The sequence below is a fragment of the Panthera leo genome, chromosome A1 (genome assembly GCF_018350215.1).
Source record: "Panthera leo isolate Ple1 chromosome A1, P.leo_Ple1_pat1.1, whole genome shotgun sequence".
Classification (NCBI taxonomy): domain Eukaryota; kingdom Metazoa; phylum Chordata; class Mammalia; order Carnivora; family Felidae; genus Panthera; species Panthera leo.
In genome coordinates, this window is record NC_056679.1 from 221374897 (window position 1) to 221394581 (window position 19685).

The 19685-nt window shown below is 35.0% G+C and overlaps 1 protein-coding gene across 1 annotated transcript in view; it reads left to right on the plus strand.

Annotated features, from left to right (window-relative positions):
• The window catches only part of CDH12 (cadherin 12), a 287396-nt gene that overhangs the window by 179384 nt on the left and 88327 nt on the right, over nucleotides 1–19685 (plus strand). Inside the window, exon 4 of the mRNA XM_042908231.1 lies at nucleotides 12946–13065. Within this exon, the coding sequence (XP_042764165.1) occupies nucleotides 12946–13065 (120 nt within the window). The remainder of the gene's footprint in view (nucleotides 1–12945; nucleotides 13066–19685) is intronic.

Sequence of the window (19685 nt, forward strand, 5' to 3'; positions counted from 1 at the left end):
AATGGCCAAACAATCTTGAGAAAGAACAGGGCTGCAGGCACCACCCTTCCTGACAGCAAACTGTCTTACCTAGGATTAGACTTTAAGACAAGCAGTATATTTTTAAAAGCTCATTTACAATTAAAAAAATGTTGAAATAAAAATTTTGCAGCAAGTGTGGTCAACAGAATAGAACAACTTAGTTACTTTACGAAGAGCTTCTATGTTCCCTGGAGGTGGTCGAGGGTAATGGCTACAGGCTGAGGCTTTGTGGTCAACTGCCCAAGTTTTCATAGCTATTCAGTATGTAAGTATAATTTAGCATTTGTAAAAATGGGGCTAATTATAGAAGGCAGGATGGTTTCAAGCATTAAGTGAAATAATGCATATAAAATGTTCTTTGCAACATTCGACACATTGTAGTAGATACATATATATTAATTGCCGTATTACAAATTTTTTAGGAAAGAAGAGGGAGCTGCAGATGAGAGTAATTTTCTGAGTTCCACAAGATAAATCATAAAATAAACTTAAGTATTCTTTGCATACTCTTTCTTCAGGACAGTTTTCTTTTGGTTTGTTTTCGTTTCTTTTTATTCTTATATTCTCCGTAGTGCACTGTCAGCTATCACAGCAACAGTCACTTAATTTATGCCCTATAAATGAAAATCTATGGATGTTTTCCCTCCCAGAGGGTATCTGAAGAGGTGTACCCTGGTATTAAATGTGTATCTTTAGAGCCAGTCACTGGATAAATGGGTTGACGTTCCTGTGTTTCTGTATTCCAGAAATTATGGAAAGCTTAAGTATGCACCTTAGTGCAAAATCACATCCTTAAGGACTAAGATATGGAGTCCTTGAGACCCTGAAGCTTTCCCTCTCAATGGAAAATCCTAAGAGATGGTGTTCACTGGAACCCTGTCTTCTAATACTGAGAGTTCACAGGGAGTAGATGCCTGTAAATATGGAAACATCAGGGAAAAAAATTTGAAAAAAATGAAAGCAATATGTATAAAATAGCCCAGTGGGAAAATGATCCCCATCAACAGACAAGTCCAAGGTTAGTGCTCTCAAGTCACGGACTGGAGGGAATTCCCACGTCTGAGCTTCCCTGTAATGGAAGGGACCAGGAGAATCTATAAACAAGGTAATAAAGGAAACTGTAGCAACAGGAAGTCTGACTTGACTTGAGTCACGACTATTCATGGGGAGGAGTTAGGGAATGGACTAAACTTCTATCCAAACTTTAAAGGCATGGAACCTACTGCTGAATGTGGCTCCAAGTTCAGTGCTCCAAAAGACCAAGAGGACAACTTGGCCCCAGCATGCATCAAGGAATGATTTTTCAGGTGGACTACTGACCAGCTTCTGAGTGCTTACATGCAAGGACATCAAACCTTTCCCTGAAATTTATCTTGCCACAGCTTCTTTTTTAATGCCACTAACCCATAATTTGTAATTATGCCCCCAAATTGTCCTTCAGCAAGTTTCCAATCTACCTTTTAAATCAAATAGAAATCGAATTCGTGACTTTATTATTCTGAGTACTCATGTGCTCCTGGAACACCACCCCCCACTGTCTGCCTCCTTTTCGTCTGGTCTCTTTTCTGCCTCCTCAGCTGAGTCATAAAATAAATTCATGGGTAACCTCATCTAGCTATAACTCACTTTCTCTTAGACTTTTAATCCCTTTTTATCTTTTAATCTGCACTCTATTTTATGGCTGGCTTACAACTTGAAAGCTCTTTAAAAGATACTATGTATGAAAAATTTCATATAATGATATATTCGCCAAAATATTGAAAAGGAATCATTTTAGTGTAATGGGAGAAGCTTTGTGATAAATAATGGAGTCGTAAACTAATTAAGAGAGATCGCTTGCATTTGGAAATAATGGCATAGTTAATTCTATCTGTGTTTTCAAACTTGCATTTTCAAGTAGCATCTGTATGTTTCATTGCTTTAAGTAACAAGAATGCCTCCAAGTTATTGGCATACATTGTGTAGTTACTAGATTAAATTCAATGTTCCATGTAGTGTGCATTAAAATTATAGTTTAGTGGTATAACAGTTTTTGTCTTTATTTTTATGTGTTACTGTGAAAAGTTCAAAGTGGTTAATAAGCAGAATGCTATTCTAGAAAGTAGTGATAATGTATATGCTATTTTTCTTTTGCAATGAGTTTTAAGGTTCATGTCCAACTACTAAAGTTTTTTTTATAAATTAAAACATACATCACCATGAGAAAGATAACTGTAACTCCTTAACATTTAAAGCTTAGGTTTCATTTTCAAAAGAGAAGCATATGAATGAAAATTTCATAGGAACTTATATGAAGTGAGCAAAGTTGATAAATTCATTAAAGTTTAACTTGATCAACTATGGATTTAATTAGGTTGCTCTGTCTAGAATTACAATATGTGTTTGTATAGCAGAATCTAAAGACATGTATTCCAAAACTCTCATTTTTATAGATAAAGAAAATGAGATAGGATTATTTGGCTTAACCATTGTCATTTGTTCATCAGTTAGGAGAATTTCTATTAGAAAGCATATAGAATCTAATAAAGTTTTTTGGGTTTTTTGTTTGTTTGTTTTTGCCACAGCACATTCTTCTGGGTTACAATGAATCTAGCAAAACAAGTAGGTTTCCAGGTCTTCTATTTTTGTAGCAATTACTAAAACCAAACCTCACCATAAATCACTGTAGCCTTCCACCACAGCAACATAAAATGAACAAACTTTAAAATTAAATCACAGTACTTATACACACATAACATACCTTTTTCTATTAGCTGAGATTATTTAAACAATAATGGCTACAAATTATTGTTTCATAGCTATACACACTGTTTATCATCGTACATGTGGATTCACGAGCACTTTTGCAAATAGTGCAATGTCATGTGGTCATAGTGTCTTTGAACTTGTGAAATAATCAGTAATAACTTGGTTCTAGGTAATGTGAATTGCTACTTTTTATAATAATGACTTTCAATATAGTTCTTGCTTTTTCAAAAGTTTATTCTTTTTCTTGAGCACAATAGAATTATACACTCTTCTGTAGAATTGTTTGATGTATCAGGATTACCAAAATGCTAGTAACTGATTCCTTGTATTTTTTTGGCACTGGTTTTAAGAGTTCTCAAGGCACTTTTGGTTTGAAGCTGCTCCTTTGATTTCTGTAACAGCAAAGCACTATCATTGTGTTAAATGTTGGCAGGAGGGGATAGTGAGACTTTTGCCTCAGGCAAGAGTTTTATAAAGGCTTCATCGTCAATTGCTAATATCAGCTAATCAAAAATATTTTCTAAGCCAAGCTCATTGTTGTTGTTTTCTAATTTATTCATTCAGGAAACATATTTTAAGCATCTATTATGTACCAAGCTCCATCGTAGCTACTGGAATTCCAGTAAGAACAGGAAACAGTCTTTACTCTATGTGTCATGCTTGCAGCCTAGGGGAAAAAGGAAAGATAAAGAAGAGACACTCTGTGAATGTATCGAAATGAGTTTCTGGAAGAGGAGCTATTGAAGCCAGTGCTCACTTTGGGCTGAAGTGTACCTGGGTGCAGGAGGACATTTCTGACTTCCATGACAAATTTCTAAAGAGCAGGATATGGAGTAGCACTATGTTGTGGGGAAGTAATATTGTATTAAAGCAGCAAATAGTAGACAGAATGTGTGGCAATGGATGAACATGGAAATGTAGGTAGAGACAGATGCCCAAAGAACATTAAGGATATTGATGAAGACAAAATCAAATTTACATTTTGAAAAAACAAATGTGGCTTAAATACATAGGGTGGATGGTACATTGTTATGGCAGGCAACAGGATGATTATGAAGTATCATAAAACTATAATTCAAGTGAGAAACAACATTTTGAAGAAAAATAGTGGGAGAAGGGAGAGGACAAACATATGTTAGCAATGCTTAGTCAGTTAAAGAGACTGGTCTCCCAAAAAACAATAATTGGTTTTTAAAAAGTTTAGAATGTAACCAAGAAATTGGGTACATCTTGCTCTGGTCAACTTGCAATTTTGTTATTTAAGAACCTAGACAATAGAAATGGCAATCCAGTTGCTGGCACTGGGAGGCCAATATGAATGAAATTGTAGAGTTAGGCATATAGAGTGTGAGAGAAAAACCTGAGATTCATGAACATTTGAAGGCCAGGGACAAGAAAAGAAGTCTGTAAAGAAGATTAAAAATGGTGATCAGAGTAGCAAGGGCAGGGCCAAGAATAAACAATGTTGAAGAAAACAGCCTTTGTTGGAGGCAACCTAGAGATAGAGATTTGTATCAATCTTACACGCCTCCAGATAAAAGAGGTGAACACGAGGAGCACCTTGCATTCTTGGTGGGAAAGATCAGTACATCAGAAGCAGTATTGGAAAGCTGAAGGAATGCAGTTGTGAGTCCAAAATGCACCACGAGGGGGTGCTAAACACAGGGGAAAGCAAGATTTCAGGTAAGGGAAGGAACTGATGAAATATTCTGTGAAAGTGTAATGGTGAGCAAGTTTGTCTGTAGTCCTTCCTGAAGTAGACTGGATTATGAGAAGTGGCTTGGGCACAGGCAATAGTGAAAGAAACCAAAAGGAGGTGACATACAGATAATAGCCTAATTTATATTTTGCAAACCCTTGATGAGATTCAGATATATGTTTTCAATTCTCAGATGAGAGGCTCAGAATCGTTACCCCCAAATTAATTAGCAGAGCTCTAATTTTTGTTGGGCAGTGGATAAGACAAACTTCCCAAAGAGGAGGCTTGGAGAAGCAGAGGAGTTAAATTTTAGAATGAAAAAAAAAAAAAAAAAAAAAAAAAAAAAAACAGATGGATTTCAGACATTGAATAGTCTTGAAGGAATTCAGATGTTAAGTAGTGATTCATGCCACACCATCGAAGGATTTGAAAAGGGCAGTGATATATTCAAAATCCTATAACTGAAAGATTAATCTACAGTAATGGGGAAGATACTTTGAAAAGAATTAAGATTGGATTTTGTTTCAATTTGTACAACCAATTACTAGAATTAGAAGGAAACAAGAAAATGTTGCCCCTTCATTATAAAGTTGAAGAATTTTAACAGCAACCACTTTGATGTGGGCTCCCTATGTGCCAGTTATTATGCTAAGCAATTTACATGCATTAACTCATGAGTTAATGAGTAAATGAGTTCCATGTGATCCCAAGTATTTATAATCCTACTTTCAATTTGAAATAACAGGCTTACAGTGTTTAGGTGACTTGCCAAAATTTTGTTAATTTGGAAGTAACAACAACAACAAAAACCTCCCAGTCCAACTCAAAGTATAAAAATCTCACACAAAAAAGGATTTATGGTCTTGAACCATCAAATGTTTGGAGGTTGAGCTTTAGCCAAGTTTGATCAAGGCTCCTCACTTCCTTTCCTGGGATTCCTAAGTTTGTGGCCTCTTGTGTATCGCTGTCTCTGGTGGCATTTCCCCCAAGCTGTTGAAATGGCTGTATTAGTTCCAGATATTTGCACACCAATTCCAGAGAAAAAGAGAAAGAGAACATTTCCTAGAAGCTCTCAACAAACATCTCTGGTTTTATGGGCTTGAACTGGGTTACCTTTATACTTCTTAACCACTCATCATTAGCCAGAAAAAAACAAAAAACAAAACAAAACAAAACAAAACAAAAAATCACTTGCACTTGTCAGTTTAAACTTGAGCCAACTACCTTCATGGAAGTTAAGCTTCTTCTAACACACATGGAGGTGTCAGGGAGATAGTGATATATAAATACATATATAGACAGTTTTAAGATTAGGTGGTATTCATTTGGGAGGGTGGGATTACCATACTATTCACTAAAATTACATTATTATCCTTACAGAATTGAAACAGCTTTCAAAACAATCATATATATATTCAATTATACAGCCAGTTCTAGGATCCAATACTTCTGGTTTATGTACACAGACATATACACACATATACATATACAATTTGTTTTTTTTTCTTTTACTAAAGCTAAGTAGATAAATAGATAGGAAGATAGATACAGATAAATAGAATTGATCGATAGATACGTAGATACATGATGGAGAGATAGATGGATAAGTAGATAAGTACAGACAGCCTCTTGATAAGTTTTTGTTCGATGATTTTGTAGGCTAATGTAAGTGTTCTGAGAGCATTTAAGTTAAGCTGGGCTAAACCATGATGTTCAGTAGGTCACATGTATTAAATGCATTTTCAACTTAAGATATTTTCAACTAGGATGTGTTTATCAGGATGTAACCTAATTGTAGGTTGAGGAAGGTCTGTAGATGGGTAGATAGACATATTTTTTTTTAAATTTTACCCTTAACACGGCAGAATCATCGATCAAATAAAAACAAATAATTTTAGGAGTGTAGAGTGTGTGTTAAACAAATAATTAATTACATTAACTGGTCCTTAATATCTTGGCTAACTGCATTTAATCAAAAAACATTTTTTATCCTTAAGAATACAATATTACACAGAAAAATACAAAGCTTAGAAAATTATGGCTAAAAGCCACTGAATGAATGAATTCCAAACTCTTATATTTCATCATGATTTCTATGGAATTTCCTGACAGCATTCATGAAAATAATTTCCAATTACATTGGGCACAAAGGAGGCAACATTGTATCATCACTGGTAATTGGAATTTAGCGTGTCACTGGGAACAGTCATTAGCATTTTTACTGGTGTATGTGGTATAGAATTCTTGGCACACAACAGAGAGATAAAGTGCTCGTAAAAATGGATTGTCTTATCCATCAAAGTACATTTGAATCACGAGGTGTAAATACATATAGCCTAAAATATTTAGTACGTATCTAGAACAAAAGTTTTATAACGTTAGAGTGCTTTTGGGTCCTTGGACTGAATACCAAATCGTAAGTGGATGTCAAAGCCACCGTCCAGGTTTGCCAAGGGATGTTCTATGGCCAGGCTGAGCAGAATCATTGTGGAAGACAGTATAAAACCGAAGTGCCTGTTCTTATCCTAGAAGTGCAGTTGAAGAGGGCATACAATTCACTCTGGAGGATTTCTAGGACATATTATCTTTACTAATCTTTAAAAGCTCTGATTATTTCAAGCAAATGTGACAAGTATACAAACGTTTCTTTCTTGGGTCTCTAACAAAGTGGTTCCATATTGTCATATTCTACTTGTTTGTATTTTAATGTATTCTAAATGCACATTCCCAAATCACGTTTTTCCAACATACGAAGATACAGTCCAGATCAGTATATGAATATCAATAAGGAGGTCTTGAGGACAGGCATTGAAAATAAGTATGCATGCATTTATTTTGTTACACATTAAATAGCACATACTAGGTGGAAAACTTTTATTGTAACTTCTTTATCAATATTAACTCATTTAATATGGCTAGAAGATAGGTACTATTTTTTCCTTTTCTTTTCATATGACGAAACTAAAATGGAGAGGTTACATAATTAGTTTGAAGTCACACAGTTGGCTAGTGGTCAATCTCAGATTCGAACATAGGCTTTGGGGTTCCTGAGGCACAAATAATAATCACAATGGCAAGTAATTCAGCCTTTCCTAATTGGTGAAATTGTGTAAGACTCGGCTCATCAGACTGATCAGTGAAGATTTTAACACTTTCTGATACCTAGCCCGCCCACAAACATTTAAATAAGACTTTCTGATGGAGGCCCAGGAATCGGTGTTCTTAGTAATCCTTGTAAAAGCTTTACATGCAGCCCCTGGTGAAGATAAAAAGGACAGAGGGGCCATTTACAGCTTTAAAGGGCAAACATGGGACGAGAATCCATAGAAGGAAGCTAACAGCCAAGTGTTCGTGAGTAGTGCAGTGAGAGCTAATGCAAAATTGATTAAAGACCCAGTTGCTTTAAAGACTAAACTCACCTGCTGTATGTCTATGCTTAATTTTACCTTAGAGCTAAGCCTAGCTTTAGCACATCTCATGTTTCAATGTGTTATACTATCCAACTCCTTTGTAGGATCTATTACACGTGTGTATGCACATGCACACTTACCCACACATGCTCTCTCTCTGTTGATTCTGTAAGCCTTTCTGCTTTACATTTCTCTGCTGCTTAATGTCTTTTAAGGTAATAAAATGCATATTTATTTTCCAATCTTATTTGGAAAGCAATTCTAGAGTCTTTATCATTCCATACCTTTCTAACTGGAATTGTATTATATCTTGGTTACAATGCAATGTCTACATAAGGCAAGAGCTGAAAGAAAACCATATGTCTCTCTAGATATGATTTGTCCCTTTTTTCCTTTTCATGCTTCAATCCTGAGAAGGGTTAAAAATATTCAGAAGAAAACAACTTGTCATTAACTCCCCATGGGTGTGCTTTTCATACTGTGGCTAAATCTTGCTTATGTGGTTTTTTTAATGTAATGTCACTCACCTTGGTCTGCTCTCTTAAGTGAGAACAGTGACATACTTTAGATATTCAGGACAAGTTAGACTCACAATTTAGTGTCAAAAAGTACCCTCAAGGCCACAACCAGCTGCCAGATCCCCCATTTAGAGTATGATGCATATAGAATTTGTGTCTTGTGTGTACATGTGAGTACTATATGTATCCAGCTGATAAACATGTATTTGGGAATTATGTCATGACAGACTGGGTATAAAAATAATGAATATGGAAGGGTGGCTGATGTAAAAGATTTTGTAGCCCATGAGAAAAAACATATTGTATTGAGTTTCAAAAAATCAAAACGTATTGAGACTGAGAGCAATACAGAGGTGTGGACACATGATCTCTGCTTGGGAGTAGAAAAACAAGCATTCATGGAAGTGACAGTGCAGCTGGGACATCAAGGGTGGGTACTATTTTTCCAGATGGTCGAGGCAAAAGTGCTTCCGGTCACAGGATTACTTGGGCAAGAATACAGAGGTATGAAAGAGGCTCAACTCCACAGTAACGAAGTATGTACAGACTTGGCCTGGAGTCCCTGGCCGCACAGTCAGAAATTAACCTACAGAGGGCTCCTGGGTGGTTCATTCGGTTAAGAGACCCACTCTTGGTTTTGGCTCAGGTCATAATCTTACAGTTTGTGAGATCAAGCCCTGTGTTGGGCTCTGTCCTGACAGTGTGGGGCTTGCTTGGGATTCTTTCTCTCTCCCTCTCTCTTCCTCTCTCTCTCTCTCTCTCCCTCTTTCTCTCAAAATAAATAAATAAGCTTAAAACTATATGTATATACAAAGAAATTAATCTACAGGGATTTTGAAGCTCATGCCTATCATGCTATTCATAGCATGCCAGTGAGTTTAGGTGATTTTTCTTTCAAAAGGAATAGAAACCCTTTAGGACTTATTTTGTTTTAATTATTTATTTTTTAATGTTTTTTCAATTTATTTTTTGAGAGAGAGAGAGAGAGAGAGAGCAAGCATGAACGGGGAAGGGGAAGAGAGAGAGAGGAGAACAGAGAATCTGAAACCAACTGCACACTCATAGCAGAGAGCCCGATGCAGGGCTCAAACTCACGAACCCAAGATCATGACCTGAACCAAAGTCAAATGCTTAACCAACTGAGCCACCCAGGTGTCCCAAATTTTTAACTTATTTTTCAAAGAAGGAGAGTAACATGATCAACCTTGTGTTATGGGACAATGACTGTGATGCTCCTGTGTGACAAGAGCTGGAGGAGGAAGCAATTAGAATGTTTCTCAGCATTGCAGTTATGAAAGTGAGGGCCCAAACTAGTTGAGACAGTTGCAGGGGTGATGAAAAACAAAGCACATATTCAATGAGTAGAACATGCTTATTCACCTAGAAAATTAAAAAAAAATGATTTTATAGAAGCCATAAATTATACATAGTCCACTTATATTTTCAACATATTTCTAGCACATTTTTCATACCCCAAATGCAAAAAATGCATAGAATATAAAAACGCCTTGCTGGAGGTGACATTTGTCTGAATAAATAGCTATGCAATGAATTTCTCTTTTATGGTTTGTTGAGAGCAGTCCCTGGTGTATGGTGTGTGCCACTGAACATTTGTGGATTGAAAGAAGAAACGAATCAGTCAGTAAGTTGATGTCTACTTGGGCCGAAATCGTGAGGGCTCAGCTCTGCTCCCATCTCTTCGACCATTTTGAATGAGAATGTGTTGGTGACATTCTTTTAGTGTCAACAAGAATGATTTGAACATCACTGGGCTTCAGTTCTCTCATTTTAAAACACAGGCATTGTGTTGGATTTTTTTAAAAATTCATCCCTATTGGTAATATTAATCTTCTTGAAATCAAATAAATAGAGTATGACTATCACATGACCTACATGTGAGCAGAAGTAGGCCACGTGTGCTTGCATTATGAAAACCAGATAGCCCACCTACTCTAGGTTCCAGAACACATATGCTCATTGAATATAGATTAGAAGAAGAGATTAATTAAAACCACCAAATCTCATCAGCCACACAGATAGAATAATATTTTTGAGGGAAGGATACATATACGCACACACTGATAAACATAAAGGAAAACCACTTGGAACACAAAATGAAAAAAAAAAAAGACTACAAGTCAAAATAAGCTAGTAAATATACTTTAAAAAAATTTTTGTTAGTGTTTATTTTTGAGAGAGAGCACAGGCGGGAGAGGGGCAGAGAGAGAGGGAGACACAGAATCTGAAGCAGGCTCTAGGCTCCAAACCGTCAGCACAGAGCCCGACGTGGGGCTTGAACTCACGGACTGTGAGATCGTGACCTGAGCTGAAGTCGGAGGCTTAACCGACTGAGCCACCCAGGCACCCATGAGCCAGTAAATATAATTTTAAAGATGGACAGATAGATATAGACTATGAAAGTAAAATAGGTTAAGAATTTGAGTAAGGTTTATATACATACACACAAACACACAAAATAAAAATGACTCATACATAAGGTACTGAAATTCACTCATAATATAAGAAGATACAAAAGAAGAACAATGAATACTGGTGAGAATACTGGAAAATATACCAGGTTGGTAGACATGTAAATTACTACAACCTTTTTGGGAGTCAACAACAATATATATTGACATGTCTGCTTCATATACTTTTAGACCTAGCTCTCTCAATGGTAGGAGATTACCAATTCCACATTTGTTTATAATAGGACACCCCCCCTCCCAATTCTCTAAGTAGAGTGTCCACTAAAAGGAGATTGGTTCAATTTAGTATTCCATACTTTTATTACTTTAATGATATTTATTACTTTAATTATGGTTATGTGCTGATATAACATGACTGTCCAATATATTTTTTAAGGAGTAGAGTACAGTTCAAGAATATGTGAAAAGTTCCATCTCTTTCATCCAAATAAAAATTGAAATATCGGTTATTGCATAAGTAGATAGTATGTCAAGGTAAAGATAAAATACCTGTTGGAAGAGTTGTATGTATAGCCATAGCTATATATTTGTGTATTTCAGTATTTGTTCCTCTTCTGATTCCTCTCTAGACAAAATATTATCCTTGAGAATTTTGGCCTCTCAGCTTTGTTCATATTTCTTCCCTGACACTCTGATTAGTGTGTCTGACAAATCATAGGAAACCGGAGAATTTTTTTCCTTTTTTTTGTTTCAAGTTTCTATTGAATTCTAGCTAACATAGAGTAATAGTGGTTTCAGGAGTAGGATTTAGTGCTTCATCACTGGCATATAACACTCAGTGCTCAAGTGCACTCCTTAATCCCCATTGTTAAATGAGTGACTGAATTGGTGAATACATGCTCTTAACTTTGAGAGAAATCGTTGGAAATAAGTGAACCACTCTGTGGGTTTCTGTGTATTGCCTGACCATATGATACATATGCATGAATTCTCAAATCGGAATTACTCAGTCAAACACCATGCCATTTATTAGCATTTTCAACATCAATTAGAGGAAATAAAAACATTAACGAATTTAAGTTAATGCATGTAGGTAATGTATCACTCTTCAAAAAAAAATTTTTAGTTAGAATTTTATAAAGATATGAATGTTCATTGGCAAGAACTGAGATGATATCATATTACAACTGTGAACCTATAATATGGAACTCATTTTTCAAATACATTTTGACAGGTAAATACGTGCACACTTAAAATTATATCCGAATCGGTTCTCATATGAACTCTCACCCGTATTTAGGTATTGTAGTGAAACTCTTATTTAGTCGCATTTTATATCAAAAGCACTGCTCCTAATTACTGTTCTTTCTATGTGTTAATTCTATAACCTCTCAGGGTTCCCTTTCTCTGTTCCTTGCTCTGCTATATATTTGTGCATATATATGGTATTAACTTATATAATCTTAACTTATATAATCTAACCATCCTTCTAGCCTTCTAACCATCACTAACATAATTTGGATTGTCTTTAATGTTTTCTTTGTCACTGAATCCTTAGGTTAATTCAGTCTTGAGGCCTCGGGGTGCTCCTGTTGTCTTAATTGCAATTATTTTTGGTTGCTCAGTTTCTCAAATACTCTGTCCTAACTTAAAGTGTTCCTCATGCTGGTACATAGATGTTGATTTTAAATAGCAATGCAAGTTACTTACAGCCTCTAGGCTTCAGTAAGCCGTCAAACCTTTTAGCTTTTCCATTGATAACCTAATCATGAAATTAATGCATCTATAGTAAGCAGATGAGCTAATGTAAGCAGTGTCGTGTTTTCTCTGGTGCACAAATCAATAAAGCTATCATAATGACTTTCAGTTCAATCATCTTGCTACTGGAAATGAATATAGCTTTTAAAATAGATTTTTAAAATATGTATCATTTGCACTGAGAGCTATACTGTTGCCCACCATTTTGGTTATAGTAGTTACGTCATTTCCAGTGACAGCCTATATTCACAGAATCGTTGAGCAATGCCAAATTCTAACGGAAAATGGAGTCCACAGATAAAAGACATGACCTTGTGCTCTGTAAAACAAAGATGCTAGATTCATACTGTCTTATTTTCCAGGTGCATATGTGCTCCAGGTCAAGGCCACCGACGCGGATGACCCGACCTATGGAAACAGTGCCAGAGTCGTTTATAGCATTCTTCAGGGACAACCTTATTTCTCTATTGATCCCAAGACAGGTAAATTTTTTATTAGAGACAACATTATCACCACCCCTTTCAAATATTTAAACTTTAATTAAATCTTGGCATGGGAAGTTACCTATTCTAAAAATGCAATAAAGATCCAATGTGCTGTACATTAAGCCAAAGAAGATAGGATCTTACCTTGCTGCCATAGAATGATTTCCTCTAGATTGAATTTTGTGTAAATATAAGGCATTTCACATGTATGTGTCAAGTCCCAATACCAAGATAAGGATTCTCTATGTGTTTTATTTTAATTTTTCAAAAGCCTAGCCATATTTGATTTTTGGTTCTTCTGGAATTAAAGTAGCTATTCATTTCAAGTTTTCTTGATTGGGTTCAATTATAGTTAGTTTTGGGTCTTATCAACACGTGGTAAGATCACAGAGCTTCTACTGCTATATTTACCAGAGGTTATGGGTGTTTGATTTGGATTAATATAGACTTCTACTTCTAGCAGGGAAATGAAGAGGGTTGACAAACTTTAAACACCCAGATCACGATTCTTCTGGTCAATGCTTTTGAAGCTACTCTCATTTTTAGGTCAAAACATTTGAATGGAAGTTTTCAGAGCCAAATGTATAAGAATCTTTGGAAAGTATAGAAAAGACAGGATATTATGCACCAGAAGATTTTGTATTCCCTTGTAAATAAAATGAGGTCCCTCTGTTCTAGAGAATCTGTTTTTTGTATGCTAGATATTTTTTTTTAAGGAGATTTAGCCATGCTGACCAGTGATCAAAGTAGGCGTCCCATGTCACAGTTGAAATAGAACTCCACAGTGACAGCTCTTTTATGAACTCTTGTATGTTACATTATAATATATTGCACTTTGAATTCAATACTATTTATTACATTAGGTTAAAATAATGAAAGAAACTGTTGACATACTTAACTAATGTTACTTTTTAAATTTCTAAATGAATTTGTAAAGAGCTATATCAATTTGAAATAAATTAATTTCAGACACTTTATATGCAAAGGAGCTAAACATTTTAAAATTAACACTTCTCCATAAATGTGTGCTAAAATCTGGAATACCAATTAGATATAGGTTAATTAATAAATTAGCCATGTTTTAATGTCACCTAGAAACATAAAGTCGATTAAGTGGAAACGGAACCTGCAAAAACTTTCTACAACTGAACCTGCTGTCTTCTCATTTCTTGCTCTCCTTGTTGATGCCATAGAGGGACAGAGGTCAGCAAAAAGTTATAGGAATAAGGCAGGAAGTTGCTCCCTTTTATAAACCTAAAAAAAGAGTAGTTTGTAATAAGGACAGCATCAGTCTTTTGAGAAGGGAACATCAGTGCTGAAGAGAATCTAGAAAAGTTTAAGACGTAGAAGCTCTTTTGGTTTGGAAAGAGGGTCAGAGACCCAAAGCCAAAGGAGTCAATTGTTAAGAGTGAATGCGTGATGGAGAAATTACACCTACAATGTAAGTTATTTTCATTAAGTCTGGCAATGAGGATATGATATTTGGCAGTATCCGTATTAAGGCGCTTTTAACTGAGAAATCATATATATTTGTAGAGAAAACAGGGAAACATTGTTGAGGAAAGAATTTGCGGAAGTTGTTTATTGAAGTTTATGATGGCACAAAATTCCAGAAGGGTGAAGACAATTTATAGGCAAATATATAGACAAATACCTCAATATATAGACAAATACTGAAGGAAAATTATCTAAAATATTATAAATCCTTTCATCAGATGAACACATCATGCGTTACTTCTTCTATGATTACCCGTATTTTCCAAATTTACCATAATGGATAATCTAACTAGAAACTAGTGTGGGCAATGTATGTGTCTTAGATCTCTTCAGCCTCCGAGAAGCACTGCTCAGAGTCAGAGGGGATGGACAAAGGAGAAAAGAAAGTATGTAGAGATTGGTGGAGGGGAGGTTCGATATTAGAGTACACTTAGTGGGGTGTAGTGATTAACTCTATAGACAGAGTAGGTAAATTTATATACTCAGAATAAGTGTAGCAGACGAAAGATAAAGAAACGATTATTGATGGAATAACTATTGATGTACTGAGTATCTAACTAAAAAGTATGGTAAAATCATATAACGATGAATTTAAGTAGAGATCATGGATTAAGCATAGAATTATTATAGTCAAATTAATTACTACTCAACAGACAATAATTATATGAGTCAAAACAGTTTCTGTCCCCTTGGCTTTACTTGTTCAATATCAACTTTAGATGAATTCTAAAGCCTTTGGAAAGTATTACCTTATAGGAGAGCCTGTATATTCATAGTATGCCTTTAATAACTATGTATTTCTATCTTATGCGATGCTTATTAGTTAGAACTAAAGGTGAAACAATTCTGGCATAAACAATGAAATAGATTTTTTGAAGCATTGATTTTCACTGGAGACAGAAGTCTTGATACTAACAATGCCTCAGACCACTAGGCAGGAAAAGAGTGGATGATGAGGCCCTTCATTAATAGAATGATAACTAGTTGCTCATGCACAGCGACCATTAAGAAGACTTTTTGTCAAATTTATCACCTTGTGGTACATAAGAGTAAATCAAGAATCAAGGATAATTGCAATTTCTCAGAAATAGTCTCCATTTGTTCCAGCCGTATAGCTTCCTTTTATGATTCCTTTTGCTGTTATTAAATACAATGCATGAAAAACTAATATTACCTAAAATTTTCCACATTTGAGTATAGAATACACTTTAAAATAATTTTTAAAGGAAGAGTCTCATCAGAACTTCTGGTGCCTAAATATTTATGAAGAGATAAATATAGCCATTTATTATTCATTGGGAATAAGAAAATAAAAAAAATATTACCTTAGTGATATTGCTTTTTGACAAACATTCTAAAGCATCTCTACCCAAGTGAGTATAGCAAGCTTATTTATAAGCAATATAAATTGGTGCAGTCTATGAAATAGACTCAGAAATAATAGTTCTCTTTAAAATTGGCTAATTTTGCAATTATTGGGCTTAACTATGAAACTATTCACTGTGAATTAAAATTCACATATATTCATATACATATACCTCAAATTATTATTAAATATTAAAAAACTTCAAATGTAGATAAATCTATAAAGCATTAAATAACATTAATATTCATTATACTTATTTATAAATCATTAAAATGTTTGTCATATTAGCATGTTATATTACATTGTGTACATTTTTTATGCTTAATGTTTTTGTGCATTAGAAAAATATCCCTAATCTATGAAACATTAAACATAGGCTTTATAATATTTTATCAAGTGCATGAAATCAGGATGCTAAACATTTCTATAGCGTTGATAATAGGATTATTTAGGAAAACAAATATTAGTATAAGTGATGGACCTCATGTCTTAATTTGCCTTTAAAATTCTTTTAAAGTATTTAAATTGTTCCCCGAATGATTTCAGAAACTCATCTGAGTTGGGTAACTAGATATTGCTATTTTGTGTATCATGTGGTGGTGATGTGCTATAATTTTCCAAATTATCTGAGCCCTAATTGAGAAAGCATCATCATTTACTTCACTTCAACACCTTTTTAAACCTATAAACTTAAATTTTTCTTGTGATAAAATATACATAACATAAAATTTACCATATTAACCATTTTAAGGGTACAGTTGAGTGGCATTAAAAATATCCACATTGTTGTGCAAACATTGCTACCACCCTTTTCCAGAATTTTTCCATCACTATCTTTTCATTTATGTGCATTGTCAAAAACAATGTATAAGTTTTTATTTTACGTATTTATATGTGCATTTCTAGAACCCATATGAAACCAATTGAGTGGGTCTTAGAGTTGAACACATGAGCTGTATATTTTTCCCTTTTATTCACCATTCTGATATTTCATGCTCTGTAATGCTGTCCTAGCTTATGTTTAGGGAAATCTGATAAGTGTCGCTGAGAGAATTGACACTTTCTCAAGATTTTTTACTCTTTGAGTCTATCACCTTTGATTCAATAATTGTAATCTGCAAGCCTCTATGTCCTAAGTGAAGCCTCCTTACATATTCTGACTGATGTTTATTCTTACAGGTCTTCAAAACTGTGTTGGTGTTTTAAAGCCCCATAGTATAATCGAAGCATGGGTTAGACTATATTTTGAGCTAATTCTTGATACTAGTATATAAATATTTACAATGTTTCATGGTTTGAAATGCCTTTGATATTTATTCAGCATAGAGTCTTTAAGGATTCAGACACCTGAGCACTGAGGTGCCCGATGAAACAAAGATAGAGTATCTTCTTTCTTCAAGGGGAAAATAAGAGTGTTTACCTACACAAAGTCAGCGTGCCTTTAATACATTTTGCACGAAGACGAAGTCTGTGGACCTGTTGAGAGCAAGGAAAGCAACAGGTGCTGATACATATAAGGGAGAAAAATGTGTCACGGAAATAGACAATTAGGAAGCAATTATATCGCATATTACCTATTTTGTAATATTTTGCATATGAGTAGTAAAACCACATGTCTCAAAATGTGCCCCAGTGAATGGTTCCCTTGTATTCTGCATCATCTCACTTCCCAAGAACTCTGTGTGAACTTCACTTGCCTTATTTTAGAAATCATGGATTGCACACATCAGCAGGTAGAACTGAGGATGTTTGGCCTTGAAAGGAAAATACTCCAGGGACATGTGATACATGCCTTTAGTAAGTTGTAAAGCTGTTATGTAGGAGAGAAATCGGCTGTGTTCTGTGCTGCTTGAGAGGAAACTGGCTATCAATGACTGGTGTGAGTTACAGGAAGAAAGAGTTTTGGTGTGGTTTCATATGCATAAAAAAAGATGTTAATACTCGTCTATAAATAAGAGGAGTGCTTCATGAGCTTGCGAGCTTCCCATTACTGGAAGGGTGAAAGTAGATGATGAGCAATGAGCTAGTGATGCTGGAGATGACTATTCACGTCATGCATGTTTATGTATAACCAGTGGCCTCACAGTGTTTTGCTATTCAGAAGCCAAGATGAAACAGATCCTCAAATGGATCCCCAGCTACTGGAGGGAGGTCATCGGGTCCTTAGACAATTAGACTTGGATTTCGTAGGATAAAATTCTCTGATCCATAGTCTGACTGCTGGGCTCTGGGATGGACTGAGGGCAAACTTCCTGAGGACAGAGGCCCTGGGAAGTGGTGTCTGATTCCTAAACAATAGTTAAAGTGTGCTATTGGTGGGAAGATGGTCTCTAAATATTCTTCCTACTGAAGATTACCTGATGACTCTTCTTGAGATCAAAATACGTCATTGGATTATTGGCAACATTAAAAAAAAATTATACACCTCATCTCTGTAGTGATAAAATACACATAAAGTTCTTGAGCTCAAAATACATTATTGGATTATTGGCAACAATTTTTTTAAATTGTACACCTCATCTGTGTAGTGATGGATACAACATTTTTGTTACTACTTTTAAAGATTGCACTAGCTTTTAAAAAACCCATTTCACATTTTAGACTGATTTAAGACTGTAATGAAAAGCAACTCAGTAACTTTTCATATAAACTGCTGCAAAAGCAGGTCTTGTACAACTGTTTTTAAATATCATTTAGTTGTGGAATTGAAAAAAAAAGAAATTTTACATTGTCACTGCTGAAGTTAAAGTTCCCATTTCTAACCATAATTATTTTTTTCTATTCTACCGTCTATTAGCAATTCCTAAAAGAATTGAGGATTAAAATATATTTGCCAATGCTTCCTTCAAATTCATGTGTTAAAAGGTTAATCAGGACATGGCCAACACTAGAGTCTGTGATCTCCAAAGAGATCATTTTCAGGTGCAAAAATAACGTTTAATCAGATTTTTTTTTTCATAACATAGCTGTTATAATAAACATAGATCTATACTAACTACGCCATCTCATTCAGAATTATATCATGAGTATTCTCATGCTCAACCATCAATAATGACCAAGAATACTAGGTCATTGAAGGATGTATGGGAATTTTCCCTGTGTTAACTAAGCTGATTATTATACATTCACTTATGGCTTTTATTAATATTTTGTGTGCCCACCATATGCTTCCCATTGGCCTAGACCTAGGTATCCTACAGGGAAGAAAAACATAAAGACAAAATTCCCACCTTCAGGAATACACATTTTATTTGGGAAAACACAGAACAAACACAATAAGTAAGAAAACTATACTACAAAGTTTTGAATAGCAGTAAAGGCTAAGGAGAAAATGATAAAGTAGAGAAAGAGCATAGGAGATGTTGGGTAGGGTTATATGTGGTATGCAGAGTAGTAATCTTCCAAGTATGTCTATGTCCTAATCCCTGGGACCTGTGATTATGTTATGTTACGATTATGTTATGTTATGTTTAACAAAGACAATTAAAGTTGCAGATGGAATTAAGGTTGTTTTCTCACCTGCAGATAAGGTGGGGAGATTATCCTGTATTGTCTATGTAGACCCAATTTAATTACATGTGTTCCTAAAAGTGTAAAAGGAAGGTAGGCAAGTCAAAGTCCAAGAAAGATTTGAAGATGCAGAAAAGTAAGACATCTTTCAGAAGATAAAAAAGCCTTCAGAAAGAAATGCTTCCTGCCCACACCCTTGATTTTGGTCCTCAAGACCCATGTTGGACTTTGGTCCTCCCTCATT